Source organism: Equus asinus, chromosome 3 (genome assembly GCF_041296235.1).
Source record: "Equus asinus isolate D_3611 breed Donkey chromosome 3, EquAss-T2T_v2, whole genome shotgun sequence".
Lineage (NCBI taxonomy): Eukaryota > Metazoa > Chordata > Mammalia > Perissodactyla > Equidae > Equus > Equus asinus.
This window is the reverse complement of record NC_091792.1, coordinates 45,734,343-45,752,737: the sequence shown is the minus strand read 5'-3', so window position 1 is coordinate 45,752,737 and position 18,395 is coordinate 45,734,343. Positions and strand designations below refer to the sequence as shown.

The following is an 18,395-nucleotide window of genomic DNA, read 5'->3' as shown; positions in this document are numbered from 1 at the left end:
TAAAAAAACAGAAATGCATGATACAGTCCTGAATATCTATATCTACTGCTCCTCCGTAAGACTCATTGAATTACCAAAGAAAGAAAATAACCTACATGTTTTTAAGTTCTCTCTTATACCATTGTAGTTTGAGGAATATATAATAAATTAATTTGGCACACCCATGTTAACGTTAAAAGAATTTTGGCTGATGGTAATTAAATTTTATTCAGTTTATTCCTTTACTCAGAAGGAGCTAAAATGAAGAAATAAGCAAGCAAACAAGCCAACAAGCAAAGCTAAAAAAGTGTGACACCTACGACTTTGTCTAGTCTGAGCTCCTGGCATAAATAAAACAGCCAAGAAGAGATTCAAGAAAACACCTGACATTCTGACTGTAGAGCCCACTGGGAGGAAGGAAAGAAGTTCTGTGCTTGGTTGGTGGTATCTTGGCAACAGTTAAATAACTGAAAACAGAAGAGAGAGAGAAAAGAGAATGGCAAGGATGAATAGCAGCAACTGAAAGAAGCAATGATTTGGTTGGTAAAGAGCAGATGCTGATGGTAGAGAAGATATACAGAAAGAAAGAAACAGTAGCAAAAACAACTCCAAGTCATGGGGAAGACAGGAGGAAACACATACTCTTATTTTTTAAAGTTCAAATGAGAAAAAAAATAGTTCAAACGAGGAGGTGCTAACCTATCTCTAATGAAGATTGAGATGGACAAGTAAGTGGCAAAATGGGGTTAAAACAAACTTGATTGTTTAATGTTGCTTCTAAGATAACGCAGCTATAAAAGCTTAAAACATTTTTTAGACTCGTATGCAAACTTTACATCACTACCTATGCAAATCATTTTAACAAAATAAAATAATGCACAGAAAATTTATACAGACACTTACTTATATGGTTTCTGTGGCAAGATACTGATCCGAGTCTTGTCGAGTATCTTTTTTAGCTTGTTCCTTCCTCCAACAGTGTTGGCTTTACTTTTTTTATTTACTTTTTCAAGTCCTATCACCTGTTCTACATCTACAGCAAGATCTGGAATGGAGTAGCGACTGGCCTTTTTGATATCTCCAATTTTAGGAAGGTGAGGAGCACCATTTCTTTTCTCTTCTGACAATCTTGTTAGAAGTTCTTTAAATACTAAAATGGAAATAAACAGCACAAATTGGCCATTACAAGAAATCTGAACAATTCACAGGCAACTGTAGAACTTGGCGATAGATGACAAGAATAGGCTTCGGCTATCAAAACTATAATCATGTAGAAAAACACTACTCCAATGAATGAACGGCACCAGGAATCTGCTTTGTATATTGCTCTGTCACTTCCACTCAGAATAAGGTAAAACAGTAGTACACTCTTTAAATCTATAGATATTTAAAACATTTATCAATAAAAACATTGATAAAAAATTATTTTTATGGTCTTCAAATCGGATTTTGATTTAGATCAAAGACACATAATTCTATATCTATGCACTCTACTATAAATATTTTGATTCTTATGATGTTTGAAATATTACTTACAAGAATGACTTTTTTCATACTTAACACCTAAATGTAAAAAAAAAAAAAGGACCGAAAGGAGAAAAATGAAAGTATGCAAAAATACTTACCAAATAAATTGGTTTTCACAGTGATAGATAAGTGTGTGTTATTTCTAAGAATTTCCATGGCTTTTGACAGCTGAATATTTTCAAAGTTTTGACCATTTACTTCTAATATCTAAAAATAAAATTATAAAATTAATTTCAGTATCCCAACTGACTGAAGAAAAAAGACACCAATATTCACCCTTAAGTTTGGATTTAGACATGTCATACCTGATCCCCTCGTTTCAAGCCTGCTTCAGTTGCTTTGCTACCTGAATCTACACTGTCAACAAAGATTCCAAATCCCTTCTCTGAACCTCCGAGTAAGATAAAAGGCAAAGGAGCTTCTCGGGACGGTTTTGTTAACGTCATCAATCTTCTTTTCGCTTTAGCTGCACATGCAATATTTAACAGCCTTAGATGTCCACCCATTTTCTGTAAGAGTTCATAAAGAGTCGTTTCAAAAGTGGGCTAAATGCAATGAACTTAAAGCTGTTGGTTTTTTAAGAATCACAAATATTACCTCTCTTTCCAGATTATTTTCAAATTCTTCTAGAAATCGAGTCATTGCAGGATCTCCTTCAAAGTCATTGAAGTGATTATTCACCCACAATAATACTACCCGTGTAACCTGAAAAATCAATTATTTTCAATGGGTTTTCTTCTTTTAACTGTTAAAAATTTGCAATTAAACTCATCTCAAAAAAGATATCTAACCACCAATTTTCCTAATAACAATAAACAAGAAAATAAACTAAGAACAACAAAAACTCTCATCAAGGACTTTTTTATTAGTGAAGATTTTATGCATAAGAAAATGACCCTCTAAAATATATATTTATACTTTGAATGTAGACTTTACATTGTTTTGCCAAGAAGGATTTTCAGTCTATGAAGGATGGTAATTAACTTACATCTTGTTTACCCTCAAAATATATTTGAAACAGATCACAATAAAAACAAAGCTATAATAAAATCAAAATAAATTAATACAAGACAAAAGAAGACAGAAGCTAATAAGAAAGGTACAGGACAGAATAGACAAAAGAAATGAATAGTATTAAGCCTAGAAAGATCTAACGCAAGGGAACAAGTTGTAAAAGGAAGGAGCTAGCTGGGAGTGTGGGGAGTTATACATTATTTGCTAACTTTAAGCTTCAGTAGGATATTAACACTTAGAGTTCTTCAGGAAAAATGAGTAACCTTTTTTTACCCTGCACACGTGTTTTCAGAGCCCTACACCTTTATACAACCAATACACACACTCACAGTTATGGAATATTTGTTTTGTACCCAGCATGAACTATGTGATGTTCATTAGACTCTAAGTTCCAACAACTTTGCCTACCACGTTCTAAAGGCATACTTAACACTACTTATAACAACACCGGGCACAGAGTAAATTCTCAATAAAATTTTACTAAATGAAGTTAGTATAATTGCAACTTTAAATATGAAGTACTGGCTTTATTTTATATGAGTTTAATTTTCTAAATTTTGAATAACAAGATAAAAGAAATTTCTGTAGAATTGTTTTCAAACAGTGATGGACTTCTTAAAGTAAGAAAATTAAGTAGACTATTCTAGCAATAGAGAAACAGAGGTGACAGTATATAGTTAATTGTTAACTATAGTTAAAATACTGTTTTTAGTTCATATACTGTGACAAGTCACAGTATATAATCTGACTAATCACTAAGGAGTCAAGTCTTGATAGTTACATTAATTTTTGTCCCTTACTATCTATTGTATGTCACTTACTAGCTATTGCCCATTTTTCAAAGTTAGGAAACCCAGAAGATCATCTCCTTTGAAGCTATAGCTAACACCTGACCTTTTCATAAAATTAAAATTTTGTAGCTGAGAAGCCAACTTAAAGTCATATTATCAGTTAGAAGAACAAGATTCATAAATTAATAAATTGAATACTACCAACTACCACCACCAATAAACCTTTAAGATATATTAAGTGCTTGCTGTGACGGAGGCACAACAGAAAGAACTTCTATTATTCATCTTCACAATAACCCCAAAAGGATTTTTATAAGTAAATAAATGAGTGTCAGGAGGGTTAGAGGATGCATAAGGTGAAAGGCGGAGGCAATATTCAAACCAAGTTTTTATGGCTAAAGAACTTTGCTGAGGTGTTCTAGGCCTGCGACTCTCAGAATATGAAAAGAAAAGCATTGCTGTCCTAATGATTTCTCTAAGGCCACAGAGCTAGTTAGTGACAGGACCAGCACTAGAACTTGGGGTTTTTCACTGTCAGTCTCCTGTTCTGGATTTTCCTAGCTCACCTCTCCCAAGTCTGTCTCATGTAAATCAGACTGCCACAAGGATAGGAGAAATAAGTACAGACTATGCTTAACTCTCAAACCTCCTAAGACTATGTAGTTTATCATGCAATCTGGCTCTGACAGATTTCTCAAGAGCTACTAAAGATGGTCTGTATAATGTTATATTACTGGGGCCTACCAGCCAGCAATGGTTGTAATGAAATGCTGCTCTGGCACCCATTTAAAAATTATAACTTTTGGGGCCGGTCTGATGGCTCAGCAGTTAAGTGTGCACATTCTGCTTTGGTAGCCCGGGGTTCACTGGTTCGAGTCCCGGGTGCAGACACGGCACCGCTTGGCAAGCCATGCTGTGGTAGGTGTCCCACATATAAAATAGAGGAAGATGGGCATGGATGTTAGCTCAGGGCCAGTCTTCCTCAAAAATAAATAAATAAATATAAAATAAAAATTATAACTTTTAGGGGCCAGCCCAGTGGCATACTGGTTAAGTTCGTGCACTCTGCTTCAGTGGCCTAGGGTTTATGGGTTTGGATCTCAGGCACGGACCTATACACCGCTCATCAAGCCATGCTGTGGCAGCATCCCACATACAAAATAGAGAGACACTGGCACAGATGTTGTCTCAGTGACAATCTTCCTCAAGCAAAAAGAGGAAGATTGGCAACAGATGTTAGCTCAGGGCCAATCTTCCTCACCAAAAAGAAAAAAAAAAAAAGGATAACTTTCATCTGGCGTAGACTGACCATCTACCAAACTGCAGAATGCAGATTCTTATGGAACCCAGATGTTTGGGGGTTGCATTTTAACACATTCCCAACAGAACTAAAGTTTAAACATTTCTTGGCCAATTTACTGGCCCTTGCATTAAAAAAAAAAAAAAAAGACATTTCTAGGGCTGAATTTAGAAATCAATAGCAGTAACATTTGTATCACTTTTTTTTTTGCTTAAAAAGTACATTCTCTTATTCTATTAAAATAATTTACACATAACTGGCATGACAAATATATAGTAAAGTATCTTTAAGTTTCTATCTGAATATTTCATATTTAAAACCAAACTAGAATATATTTTCCGACCTTATCCCTGAGGCTCGGGTCATTAAACCACTCCAATAACTTTTTGCCCACTTCCATTGGGCTAGAAAGAAAAGTCCTATAGGTCAACAGGAAGTCTTCTATGAACGTTGGATCCACCACCGAATGCTCTTCCACCAAATGCATTGTTAATCTTTCTGAGGTGCCCTGCAACAAACAAAAGGTTTAATCACTATCCTGCATAAACACCATCTATATGATACCTTGATTTCAAACTCCAACATAAGAACTGGGTAGTATTATATTATATATAATAATTAATAAAACTACTGTTCATCAGCAAATATAAAGAACTTTTACAACTGATAACTTTTAACGGAAGTTACACATGAAAATGGGGTAGGGGGCATCTTAAGTTCTCACAACTGAAAGTACCAAAAAAGTGCTTCCCATGTGACGGGGGCGTGTTCGTCTTACCTTGATGACGATGTGTCCCTTTCTTGTTCCAGTTCTATCAAGTTCTCGGTGTTCTTTCACCATAACAATTTCTCCTTCCTCCTCAACTTTTTGCATGTTCTTTTCTACTTGGTTGAGAATACGGCAGTAATCCTGCTGGGCTATGCAGACAAACTGAAATAAAATAAAAGTCACATGTTAATGATAAAGTGCTTGTGAGAGACCTAGCAGTACTAATAATTCAATATTTTAATTATTTAACATTGACATTTTTCCATGTCTTTCCCATACGTTCTAAATGAGGGCAGTAATAACCTTAATCAGACTTCTCTACTTTTTAATGCATTTCTTACTCAATCAAAAAAAGTTTCATTTTTAGACTATTTATACGTAGCTTATATTAAAAATCCTAACCATTTTAAAAATCAGAAGATAAAATTAGAAGAGCCTTTTTCACGCTGCTTCTTTGACAACTTAAAAACACTGGGTGAGGGGAGTGGAGTTTTAGAAGGACAGATGTAAAGACATTATTTCCATTTAGTGGGTTTTAAAAGCTTGAAAAGATTTTAAAAGTAACAATTTAAAAATAAAGATGGTTTCAGTAAAAGACATTGAAATTCAGAGATACCCATGAAGTCGATATTATAAATTTGCTAATTATATTGATAAGAAACCATATTAGAGGGTCTGTTCAAAAAAGGTCCACCAAACAAGCCACAGTCTTGCTAAGTTCAAATCCTTATTTCTTATAACTGGTATTAAAGGTAATCTTTCTTCTTAAAGAAAAAGTTAACAGTAATATGCACGTTAAGCCATTACTCCTCCATGACCCCAAATATAAAATATTTCAGGACTTAGAGCAAACCACTCAACTACATTTCTTAGTAGTTTTAAAGAAGGTTAAGAATGAATTACAGAAATCACTTATTACACAGTTTAACCAGAGGCCAGTGAGGAGACAAGAGTAGATTCTTAAGTAAATAAAAATCATTGTCTTATCTGAATTTTGAATAATTACATTTTTATTTAAGAAATCACTGGGAATGAAAAAAGCATGGACATTTCTTTTTCTCCTTTAATGTGAAAAGATGGAAAAAAAGAGAATGGTTAAATTAAAGCATATATAAGATAAAATATGATACAGCCATCCAAAATCATATTCTTATAGGACATTTAGAGTTCTGGCTTAACGTTCATGATACTACATTAAATTTTTTTTAAAGGTGCAAAATCAAATATTGTAATAACAATTATAATGACGATGACATCATTGTAATCATCATCATCATCATCATCATCATCACATCATACTACAGTAGCCTTATAGGAACTTTCTCAATTTATCCTCCCAATCACCCCATAAAGAAGGTACTACTGCTACCCCTATTGTATAGATGAGGAAACAGCTGTACCAACAGCGTGCTAATTTTCCCAATGTCTCATAATCACAATATTATAATATTAAGTTTCTTCTACTGAGTTCGCTGATACAATCTCACTAATTTTTCTATTAAGAGTTCAGAATCAAAAAGGTAAAATTCAAGAGACATAGGCTTTTCTTGTAAGTAATTACATAGTTTAATTTTTTAATTAATCACAGGTGTGTGTGTGTGTGTGTGTGTGCGTATGTTTTGAAATATGTGGTCCTTAGTCTCTCGTCTCAAAAATATTTTTATTTTTTATTTTTACAGGGCAGTAAAATTGTTCCTCATGTCTCCAAATAATTTTAGGTGTTCTTTCTTATATTCAGAGAACATAATTATATCATTTTCTTCTTCGTCACCTAAAGAAGAATATATCCCTGAGTTAAAACAAGTAAGTAGATAGAGAAAAGAAGATGCTTTTTGAAGAGAAATGTACTAAAATTAATCTTCTTGACTAAGGTCTTAAGGAAATTAGAATAAGTTTGATTTAAAATTCCTGATGTCTAGACAGACATTTTTGGCATTTCTTCTGTAGCAAATTGAAATACCATCCAAAAAGAAAAAAAAAAAAATCCCAAACTGAATTTCTAATATAGCCATATCTAAAAGAAATAAACTTAAGATGAAAACATTTATCTACAATTTTATTAGCAGATTTTTGTTTTAAGAAGTCTGTGGATCTAAGAAAAAATTCATAAGTAGAAATATAATTTTAGCTAGTATGATGAAGCCAGTTGAAAATTTGTGAATTATATACATAATTGTTTTGGTGAAGTTTTATACTTTCAGGTAGCTGTTAACACATGAAAGTACTGTATGATCTTGGCACCCTGATATAAAAATTCAAACAAGATTTTGCTTATAAAAGGCCAAAGGCAGTTTATCTCACAGCATTATTTTCTTTTGGGTACATGACATCACAATTGATATGTAGTGGAAAAATTACAGATGATAAAAGAATGAAGTAAAATTAAACTTCAATCATAACACAGTGCAGTCAACTTTCAATTTATCCATGCAACTGCTTTCTCCTCCAAAACTACTTCTTAAATTCAAAGTGTCATTAGCTCCCAGGGTCTCAAGGAAAGGTGAGTCTAACAAGTTAACCTGATGAGGTTAGATCTATTTAAACTGGTACTTTGTGGCCTGTAAGGGAAATTCATACCTAGTTGTTCACACAGGTAGCCAAGTGTTCATTCCCCACTGAAGGGTGTAGGGCAGGGCTAAGCAATGCCTGGGGATCACTGGCAGGCCTAAGACGTAGGCAGTGGAGAAGGGAAAGGGGACTAGGAGAGTAGAAGAGCAGGAAAGGAAAAGAGGGATAGGAAGAGGGAAAAAGAAAAGAAAGAGGTATATAGGGGGAATGCAAAACCACTACCAATTGCCTATACCATAGGATGTCTACATCTGGTCCTGCCTTAGTCCTTCAAACCAAACGGGAACAAGGATAGACAGTGAAAGGAGAAAACTGGAAGAGGAGCACACAAAGAAGGGACCCAGAGCAAAATACAACCTTGAGCATATCATGGGATCCAAACAAACAGAAATCAATGTTAAATTTACCCACTCACTGTTGTGTCCTTAGGCTTAACATGAGCTCAACTAGATATCACATTACCCAATTTTTATTTTTGGAATCCACTGGAATGTAAGAAAATGAGAGCCAATCCTAGGCAAAGTTGCTGCTTTTTGGTAGAAAGAACACCATTTTTGTTCATTTCATTCAATAATTGCTGATTCCCTATAATGTACTCAGTGGAATGATAGAAACTTATGGAGGCCATTTTCAAGATGCATGAAAATACGATTCTCATTGTTTCCTTTACTTCCTCTAACAAGAGGATGGTCTAACATTTGTACTTTCTGACAAATATATGACATTTTAACAGAAATACACTAAAACACTATCCCAAACAAACATTTACATTAAATGCTCTAACTTCATTCTCCATTCTCCTATTAAGGGATTGAATGTCAGGCCTGAGCAGATGGGTCCATGGAAGTATAGGAATGATGCTTGAAACTCCTGATTTAACATGTTCCTTTTATAGTGGCTTGGAGTGGAGGGGAAAGGAAGAAAGAGACTTTCTCTAGCAGATACCTTACTCCTGATCCTCTTTGTATATCGTAAAAGGAGCTATAGGAGTCTAGGAATCTTAATCAGAGGTTTCTTTTTTAATCAGTTTTCTTTTGGAGTCTACCTTGCTGACTGTCACTCTGAGTTTCCCACCAATTCCTCATCCAGTAAATAGATTAGACTTTCTTTGCTAACATCTACCTCCTCTTTCTTTCCCAGAACTCCTAGATAAATATTTAATGCTATCTGGTACATCTGACATTATTTAAGCACACTAATATTCAGTCATAGAACATTTTTATCAATTATTCTGAAACACTTCTATGCCTCTTATATGACTTCAGTCCCATGATTACAAAATTTCTAACAAAAAGCATTGGCCAATTAAGAGGTGTTAATGCAATAGCTGAATTCTCAGAAATAAAGTAACTTTTACTGCCCTTTAATGCTCTAGCAATGCCAACATGCAGAAGGGTTCAGGGAGGAACTGATAAGAGATAACAGGAAACAGAAATCTTCAACAATTTTCTGGTTTGTTTTGACTCAGTTTGGCCTTATTATTTTTTGGAGTACAGTTCCAGAGCTGAAATATCACATACGATCTCTTTTAAATGCACATTTCCAGGCCAAATAAAGACTTTGAGATTTACCTACCATTTTATTTCCCTCTATTATGCCAAGTAATTGAGAGTCAATTATATTTAGAATGCTCTTCTGGCATTACATTTTCAAAACATTGATTCATAGCCATTGTTTTTTCTCTACGGTTTTCACTGAAGGATTATTTGGCAACACTATTTTGATTCTCCAGGGAAGATGATTATATTTATAGCCATAGTCATTTTCCTTTTAGTAAGTAAAATGCTTAAAATGAAAATTTAAATGAGTACTGTTTTACATTTATCAGATAATATAAAAATTCAATGATGTTCTTTTAAGATTTTTATTTTTCCTTTTCTCCCAACGCCCCCCAGTACATAGCTGTGTATTTTTAGTTGTGGGTCCTTCTAGTTGTGGCATGTGGGATGCCGCCTCAGCAGGGCTTGACGAGCGGTGCCATGTCCGCGCCCAGGATTCAAACCGGCGAAACCCTGGGCCACCGAAGCAGAGCAGTGAACTTAACCACTCGGCCACAGGGCCGGCCCCAATGATGTTCTTTTAGAATAAAGTATTTTCAGATGTATTTCAGACTGCAGTCTAATAAATACAATGAGCAGCACGTAACGTTTTAATTAGTCTAGGTCAAATCTTTTAGTTTATTTATATTAAAATATTTTACCTTTCAAAGACGAATTTTTTAAGACAAGACAAACTATAAACACTTGATAACAGAAGCATCTTAAATTTCTTTCTCACTAATATAGAGATTACTGGTTATATCTATCTAATTAAATTTCACATTTGGTCTCAATATTTTCTCTAGTTTTGTTAAATGCTTTTAAATAATTAATATAATATTGACATTGACATTTTTCTTTTGCCATCAAGTATGTTCTTTTTATTAGCAATTTTTTTTTACTAGCAAGTCTTTCTACTGATTCATACTATGATTTTCACGACTTCTAAAAACAATTCCTTATCTTGTATAAATTTAAATAAAATACTGCATAACTGTATAACATCAACTTTATTAATCTACTTATAATTTCTTTTCATAATAAGCATTTTACTTTCATATTATTTGACAAATAGATTATCAGTTATTATTGATGCAAATTTTAAAATACCATATTTATAGAACACTTTTTTTAATAGAACACTTAGCTCTGTAGAGTTCAAATAACTTTAAGAGAGATTTATTTTTAATTTCCTGAGGCGTAATAACACTAAAAGTAATAGCGCTACTTTAAAATCTTATTTATAAATCTAAAACATGACCTATTTATATAGGCAGAAAAATCTTACCACAACTGCATACATAAGTGTTCTTTATTGAGCATAAAACATACATTTTTAATGATATTTTATACCTGGCAGTCATCCACCTTTGTTCTCATTACTCCTTTCATATATTCTTTGTCCATGGTAGGAGAGACACCAAAACTATTTCCCATACATAATATTTCTGCTTTTCCATCTGGATAAGTCACTTCCACAGAACCATTCAGAATCACAGACCAGGAGTCCAGCTAATTCAAAAAAATGAAGACAATGGAAAAAAAAACCCATCATGATCATGCAGCTGTAAACTCTAGAATAGTCCCTACAAATGATTTAGCAGATCTTTCATTTTAAAGATGGGACAAATCACTCAAATAAAGTTAACTGCTTACAAATTCACAGAGCAAGGAGTAAAGCACAGCCATAAATCTATAGATTTCCATATGCCTAGCACAGGGTTCAGATCATTTTACTCTTTTAATTTGACTTTGGATATTCTTCTCTAAAATGACACAGGGAAGAAACTTTCTTCTGTTCCCCAAAACACAGGTAAAAAAAATAAAATAATCACATTGCCTCAGTAAGAATATCATTTTGTTCTGACAAAAGGCATTATATTATAAACACTTGTTACAAAATCTGAAAAGTTAATACATCAAAATATCTCTAGTAATATCATATGAAATACTGTAAATAAAAGAAAATAAAATAATGGATTTGGAATACTTTGACATAACAATGAGAATATCATAATTCTTAAGTTATTCAAACTTATTGTTGCCTATCGTTTTCTAAGAGGAAAAAGTAAGAACTGATGTTTTGTTCATTTGCTGTTTTGAGAGATCCTCAAACAAACTTTTTAAGTGGTAGAAATATTTACTAACCTCTTCACCATCATTTAACACTATGGTCCCAGCTCTTTCCACTACTGCAAACACCATCACAGCACAGAGTTCTCGTCTCACTGACATTGTCATATTGGCAAAAGCAGGCAACTGGTGCATAAATTCCAAGAGTTGTTCTGAAAAGTAAAAGACATTCAGTAAAATTACAACTTCTAAAAAAAAAAAAAACATTCAAAAAGAGTGCTCTAGGGTTCTTTCTTTTTAAATGCCCTACAATTCTGCCCACTGAAAAATACAATTACTTTAAGTATCTTAGCAAAGCTGAATTTCTTGCAGGTATACAAAGAATTCTGTCACTGCGGAAACTGACATTTCCTTGTTGATTCAGGAGCATAATATACATTGTAATTCAAATTCTGATGGGAATGAAAAAATTAATAAACTTCAAATGGGGAATTCCTATTGAAAAGGAATCCTGATCTTATTAAGGCTTATTAAGGGGTGAAATGATAACTGAAATGAAATAGAGCTCTGAGAATTCTCCAGAAAGTCAGCAGGTCCATTCCCGTGGCTTTTGGGCAAGTGGATGCCCGAAACAGTCAGCAAAAATAACTACCTTCAACCTAAAGATATTCCAGGATTTAGAAACAAAGGGATATTTTGTATGGATCAGATGAATCCATAAAAATTAATCAACTAAAAAGTTACAACATTTTATGATAAATGCAAATGAAAACTGATATATTATTTCTTATCCCACAGATTGGTAGAAGAGAAGTTTAATCACTCTTCATATTGACTATGCTGTGGAGAAACAGCTTAGATTTTGGTATAATTCTAGCTGTTGACAAGATAGGTGACTTCACAGTCTTTTCAAGTCCTTTGGGCTCTATTTTTTATTTTCTCTATTATTAGTTAGCTTTTCTAATTATTCACTAAGTTCTTTCCTTACTCCTTAACATGGCTCTATGAGGTGCATGTTTTCTTTTTAATTTCACAGCAAGGAAACTGAGGCTCAAAGTCATATAATTAGGAGGTGGCAGTGACCTGATTCAGGACTGTCTGTCTCCAAAGCCCATGCAGGACATTATAGGTAGTGATAAAGAGCACAGGGTGTGTGTCAGACAGCATTTGAATACTTACTAGTTATATTACTTTGGTAGGTTAATTAATTTCCTTAAGGCATGTTTTTCTCATTTGTAAAAGAATGCTATAATGCCTACCTTCACTGGACAGCTGTGAGGATCAAATCTTAGCACAGGGTAAACAATAAATGAGAATTGCTATTATTGTTATTATTATTATATTTGTATTATTCAAACTTCTGGCTAACTAAACATTCTACTACATTTTTCACGTCCCCTTATAATGAAACTGTCCCTACGCACATTCCTTCTATCCATTAGGATTTAGTAACAAATTTTACGTTATTGGATATAGTTTGTTAATTGCAAAAACAACACAGAATAGAAAGATATATTCCACGAAAACATTAGATTTCCAGAAGGTCAGACAGGGTGGTTTTCTCTGGCTCAGCTGGGTAACATCTGTTCTGATTAGACCCTACGTCATCCCTCCTGGTATAAGACTTCATTATACAGGGTGGCTTCGGTAATCAGAAGAAGAATGATAAGTGGTACCCTGGAACTCTGTCCATAGGACAGCGTTCTTCAACCTGACCTAGAACTGATGTGTCAGGAAATAATTTACTGTTGCAACTAGCGTTTTAAAAGAAGAAGAAGAAAGAGTACCAAAGCACATCACTTACAGAAAGAACAAAGTTCTGTTTAATGAAACATTTCTGAAATGAGTAGGTGTGTTTGTATCATGCCATAAAATATATTTATTCCTGGGGACAGCAGTAAAGCAATTTTGAATACTATTGCAAGAGATGACCCATATCTACGACATATGGGAGGTAGCGATCATTGTTTTACAAATGCACTGACCTTTTGATTTGAAACATAAAGGCAAATGAACAAGTTGAGGTCCTCTGAGTAGCACATCACAGTTACTTCTGCTGTTTCCAGCCTCTGTTTTCTTCAGTTATCATCTCCCACCCCTCACCATAAGGTATTAAAATATTACCTACAGACCACACATTTTACTCTTTTTCCTCCCCTAGTAATAGCTAAATTTCCTTGGACAAGCATGGTCTTAAGAAAAATATAAGACTAGAAATTGTCAGATTTATTTTTATTTTATTTTTTGGTGAGGAAGATTGTCCCTGAGCTAACATATGTTCCAATCTTGCTCTATTTTGTATCTGGGATGCTGCCACAGCATGGCTTGATGAGCAGTGTGTAGGTCCACAGCCGGGATCCAAACCTCGGAACCCTGGGTTGCTGAAGTGGAACACGCAAACTTAACCACTATGCCACCAGGCTGGCCCCATCAGAAGTGTTTTAAATTTAACATAATATGTTTAGCCAATAATAAAAGTCAACTTATCACCACATACATGACTGGAGAATATGAAGTATATAAAATATATTCATTAATACTTGGTGTAATGATTTTAAGTGCTTTGCGTAGACATTTTTCTTGCTTTTTGGCAGATTCCTACTCCATTAGTGGGTCATGACAGAACAGGATAGAAAATATCCATGTATTACATATAATAAGGATAAATAAAGGAGAAAGAAAAGATCTAATAAACAGTAAATGTACATAATTTTCTAGGCTCAGTTAAAAAACTAAAAATAAGTAAACGCTTAATCAATGGCATCTAAGAGCTTTTAAGACTCTCAAAGACTCAATAATGGTATCACTGGCTTTGTGATGACGTCTATTCTACTATTTATTACACTGGAGGATTAGAAAAAATTTAAAAATAAGGAATTTCTATCACCAATCTTTAAAAAATATAGTAAATATAAAATGGAAGCATTTGGCTATCACGGCTCAACACAGACTCCGATAGTGACACGGGGATCACAGAGGGCTAAAGGGGTTAGGGCAGCCAAGAATTCAGAGCTTGGAATGAGTAATAAGATAGTTCCTAGGACATCAGGAAAGAAGAAGCTGTGGATGGGGGAAGCAAGACTACTTTCTTCTATATTTCTTGGAAGAATCTATTAGAATAATACATTAATGTGACCTATTTTATTTTGTTAGGAAAAGAATATTCTTGTTTATAAAAGATATTAGACATTTTTAAAAACTTCTTTTCTAGTCAATGTAACACAAAGAAAAGCCAAACAATCAACTTAGAGACACCAGAAGATAAGGTTAATTTAGAAAATTAGCTTAATCCCACAACTAGAAGGACATGCAACTAAGATATACAACTGTGTACAGGCAGGGTTGGGGAGATAAAGCAGGAAAAAAAAAAAAAAGAGATTGGCAACAGTTGTTAGCCCAGGTGCCAATCCTTAAGAAAAAAAAAAGAAAATTAGCTTATCTTATTTGCTTTGGTTTAATTTTATACAAGAAATGATTAATATTAAGATGTTTTTCAAAAAAGAATCTGTGGGGCCTGTTTGGTGGTACATGAAAGGGGGAAAAAAGGAATTCTTTGAAAGGGATCAAAGTAATTCTCTACCTTAATGTGTCAGGGCCTCAAAATAAAAAATTAAATTCACAACAGTTCAATGGTTGTGCCTACAAAGTTATGAGTTGGACAGCAAAAATGAATAAAGTCTCTTGCTTCAAAGTATCAAAACAAAGGTACATCGAAGAATCCAAGGGAACCCAAAGGCCAAATTTTTTAATTACTGCAGGTTTTAAAATATAATAAAATATTAGCAATTTCATTTGATCTAACTTAAACCATAAACACACAACACCATCCCTTTCTTTTTTTCTAGAGGTGGAGGAAGGTGGTCAGCAAGAGAGGCATCTGGAGAAAGCATCAATTATACAGATGTTTATATAGTTCATATGAAAGGTGTCTGGTTTTAAGTAAATACAGGAGGATGAGTTAGATTTAACAAGAGTGACAGCAGAAGAGCTAAAGAGTTCTGTGTATTCATTTGTAGGAATCATCATAGCTCTTGCTTTCCAGAAATTCTGGGAGAGAAAGCTTCTCAGATATGAAGTAAAAGTCTTAAGTTTTCAGGAATGTCATGCTACACATATTTTAGTAATCATCTTCTTCCATAACCATACGAAAATGAACATATTCAAAAGAGAAAATACATTAGCTTACAAAATGATAACTTCCACATTAATCTGTTTATAAGTATTGTTCAATCTAGTTTAAAAAAAATAAACCTATGAGGAAAGATTCTGGATTAAGATGTCAAATTGAACACACTTTGAATTTCATTTTCCCTTTAAAACTACAACAAAGATGGGGCTGGCCTGGTTGCATAGTGGTTAGGTTCATGCGTTCAGCTTCGGCAGCCCACGGTTCACAGTTTTGGATCCCAGGTGCAGACCTCCACATTGCTCATCAAGCCATGCTGTGGCAGCATCCCACATACAAAATAGAGGAATTTTGGCACAGATGTCAGCTCAGTGACAATCTTCCTCAAGCAAAAGGAGGAAGATTGGCAACAGATGCTAGCTCAGGGCCAAATCTCCCTAACCAAAAAAAAAAGACCTACAATAATTATATACATATATATTTTTAATTTTTTTAAAGATTTTATTTTTCCTTTTTCTCCCCAAAGCCCCTGGTACATAGTTGTGTATTTTCAGTTGTGGGTCCTTCTAGTTGTGGCATGTGGGATGCTGCCTCAGCATGGCCTGATGAGCAGTGCCATGTCCACGCCCAGGATTCGAACCAGCGAAACACTGGTCCACCAAAGCGGAGTGTGCGAGCTTAACCACTCGGCCATGGGGCCGGCCCCTACAATAAATATATTTTTAAAAAGAAGTTGGCAAGGACAAAGAAAATGGGAGAGTGAAATACAATTTTGGACACTGGAAATCAAATGAACATGTGGTATCAGACATAAGAAAGTGAAACCCCACGTTTTCAGAGGGTGAAACGGAACCACTCCAATTTATGCTGTAGAACTCCAAAAAGACTTATGAACTACCAGTACCCTTAGAATGGGGAATGGAGGTGATGAAGTAGGAAATGGGCTAAAATAATGAGGAATCAGAGATGGGAATTTGAGAAACAGTTAAATCCCTAACTCTAGCAGAAATCTAGAAGTTAATTATCCAGAAAGGGTTAATACAGAACAAATTTCTGTACTGGTGGCCATAGGGACAGCTGACTCCCCTTTTTCACTTCATTCAGGTCTGAGCCTCTTAAAGGGGCATTTCCAGCCCTTCCTTCTTAAAATAGGCTCCTGCTCAGTCCACTCCCCGACCTCCATCATCCTTAATCCCCACTTAATTCTTCAGATTGCAGTAGAGCAAGGACCTCATCTACCTTGTTCCCCACTGAGTTGCCAGGACCCAGAAAAATGCTCAGTCACATTAGCTGAATGAATGAATGGTTACCACCACATGATAGTCATCCATAAGTAGTCAGCAATTCCTATAAATGACTTTATATTTTAAATATCTAATCCAAGGTTTTGGTTTTTCATCCTTGATTTTCTAGCCAATGTATGTAGCTTAAGTGGTATGAATTTTTCCTTATATATAATGTTTGTCTCCCTCAAAACACATGCAACAAGCCGCTCATAATTATGTCCATACTGCCCTATATCAAATGCAAATAGATTCAGTTCCTTGAATTTCTCTTCAAATACGTATTGACTCAAACAGAGCTAGAGGAGCAGTAGAACAGATAATCCAGGCTCAAGCAAGGGTTAGAGATTCTCAACCTGTGGTAGGGGGGTGACTCTCAACAGAAATTGCTCTCACTGCCAGTATTCTAAGGAAGAAGCCAGAGTGTAGAAGACATACTCAAGCACTAAACCATTACTACACACAATCAACTCTTGCTCTGATGGCAATGTTAAGCAAAGGGAATCTCAAGGATGGGGAAATGGATACTAAGCCACTTAGATTTTTAACCTCAGGGTGCACCTAAAGAAAGTCTCAACCCCCCACAGCTCATATGCTGCTAACTTGACATTTTGCTATCTTCTTCCACTCAGTCACATCTTCATATGGAGCCAGAATAGGAGCAAATTCATTTACAAGACAGTTTTGGCCAACTGCCCCTTGACTAATGTTTACATACAGAAAACACGAGCTTAATAGGGATGATGCTCACAAGAAAAATAATGGAAGTAATATTGTTAGGAAGACTATTTTAATTTTTCTTTGTCATAAAGTAAGCTAAGAAAGAGCTCATGTGGAAGGATTTTATTAGGAAGTTTTATTATTTGTAGACTCTTGAAGGTATTGATGTAGTAAAATTGATTTTTTCAAATTTTTTTTCAACAAATGTTACTGTTCATATAAAGGAAATTTACGTATTAATGGCTTTTTAAAGCCCACTATTCTTGGGCCATATTATATCACACAATTTTACCTCTAAATATTTTAAATTGTTCTTTAATTCATTTTCTCAACTAAACTCACCAATGTCATCATCTGTCCTGTCAATTGGGTCCTTCTCCAGGCAGTCTCTCACAATGTCCCTGCTCATCAGAGGATCTGATGCCCTCTCAATGTCTTCTTCATCATCATCGTCCTCAGAATCGACTGCTGTTTCTGGCAACCCACTCAGGTCCATATCACCAGCCTCACTTTCTGTGGCCTTAAAATGAACCAAAAAAACATTTTTTAACTGTTTTAAGTAAATCTTTTGTATCAAAAAGAAATAAGTCGTTTGAAATAGTAAATTTGTGTTATATTAATTTTTCTGTAACTAAGTTACATATATTCAATATCAACAAATATTTATGCACCAGGCATTATGTAAAAGAATTACTTCAACAAACCAT

General features: G+C 34.5%; 1 protein-coding gene across 21 annotated transcripts in view; it reads right to left on the bottom strand.

Annotated features, from left to right (window-relative positions):
* The window catches only part of RAPGEF2 (Rap guanine nucleotide exchange factor 2), a 245,809-nt gene that overhangs the window by 22,379 nt on the left and 205,035 nt on the right, over nucleotides 1-18,395 (bottom strand). For all 21 annotated transcript variants that reach the window (XM_044767026.2, XM_044767028.2, XM_044767032.2 and 18 more), the window contains 9 exons: nucleotides 18,031-18,208; nucleotides 11,635-11,771; nucleotides 10,840-10,998; nucleotides 5,390-5,542; nucleotides 4,955-5,119; nucleotides 2,104-2,211; nucleotides 1,812-2,015; nucleotides 1,605-1,713; nucleotides 883-1,129 (listed from right to left, as the gene is read on the bottom strand). In XM_044767026.2, the coding sequence (XP_044622961.2) occupies nucleotides 883-1,129; nucleotides 1,605-1,713; nucleotides 1,812-2,015; nucleotides 2,104-2,211; nucleotides 4,955-5,119; nucleotides 5,390-5,542; nucleotides 10,840-10,998; nucleotides 11,635-11,771; nucleotides 18,031-18,208 (1,460 nt within the window). The remainder of the gene's footprint in view (nucleotides 1-882; nucleotides 1,130-1,604; nucleotides 1,714-1,811; nucleotides 2,016-2,103; nucleotides 2,212-4,954; nucleotides 5,120-5,389; nucleotides 5,543-10,839; nucleotides 10,999-11,634; nucleotides 11,772-18,030; nucleotides 18,209-18,395) is intronic.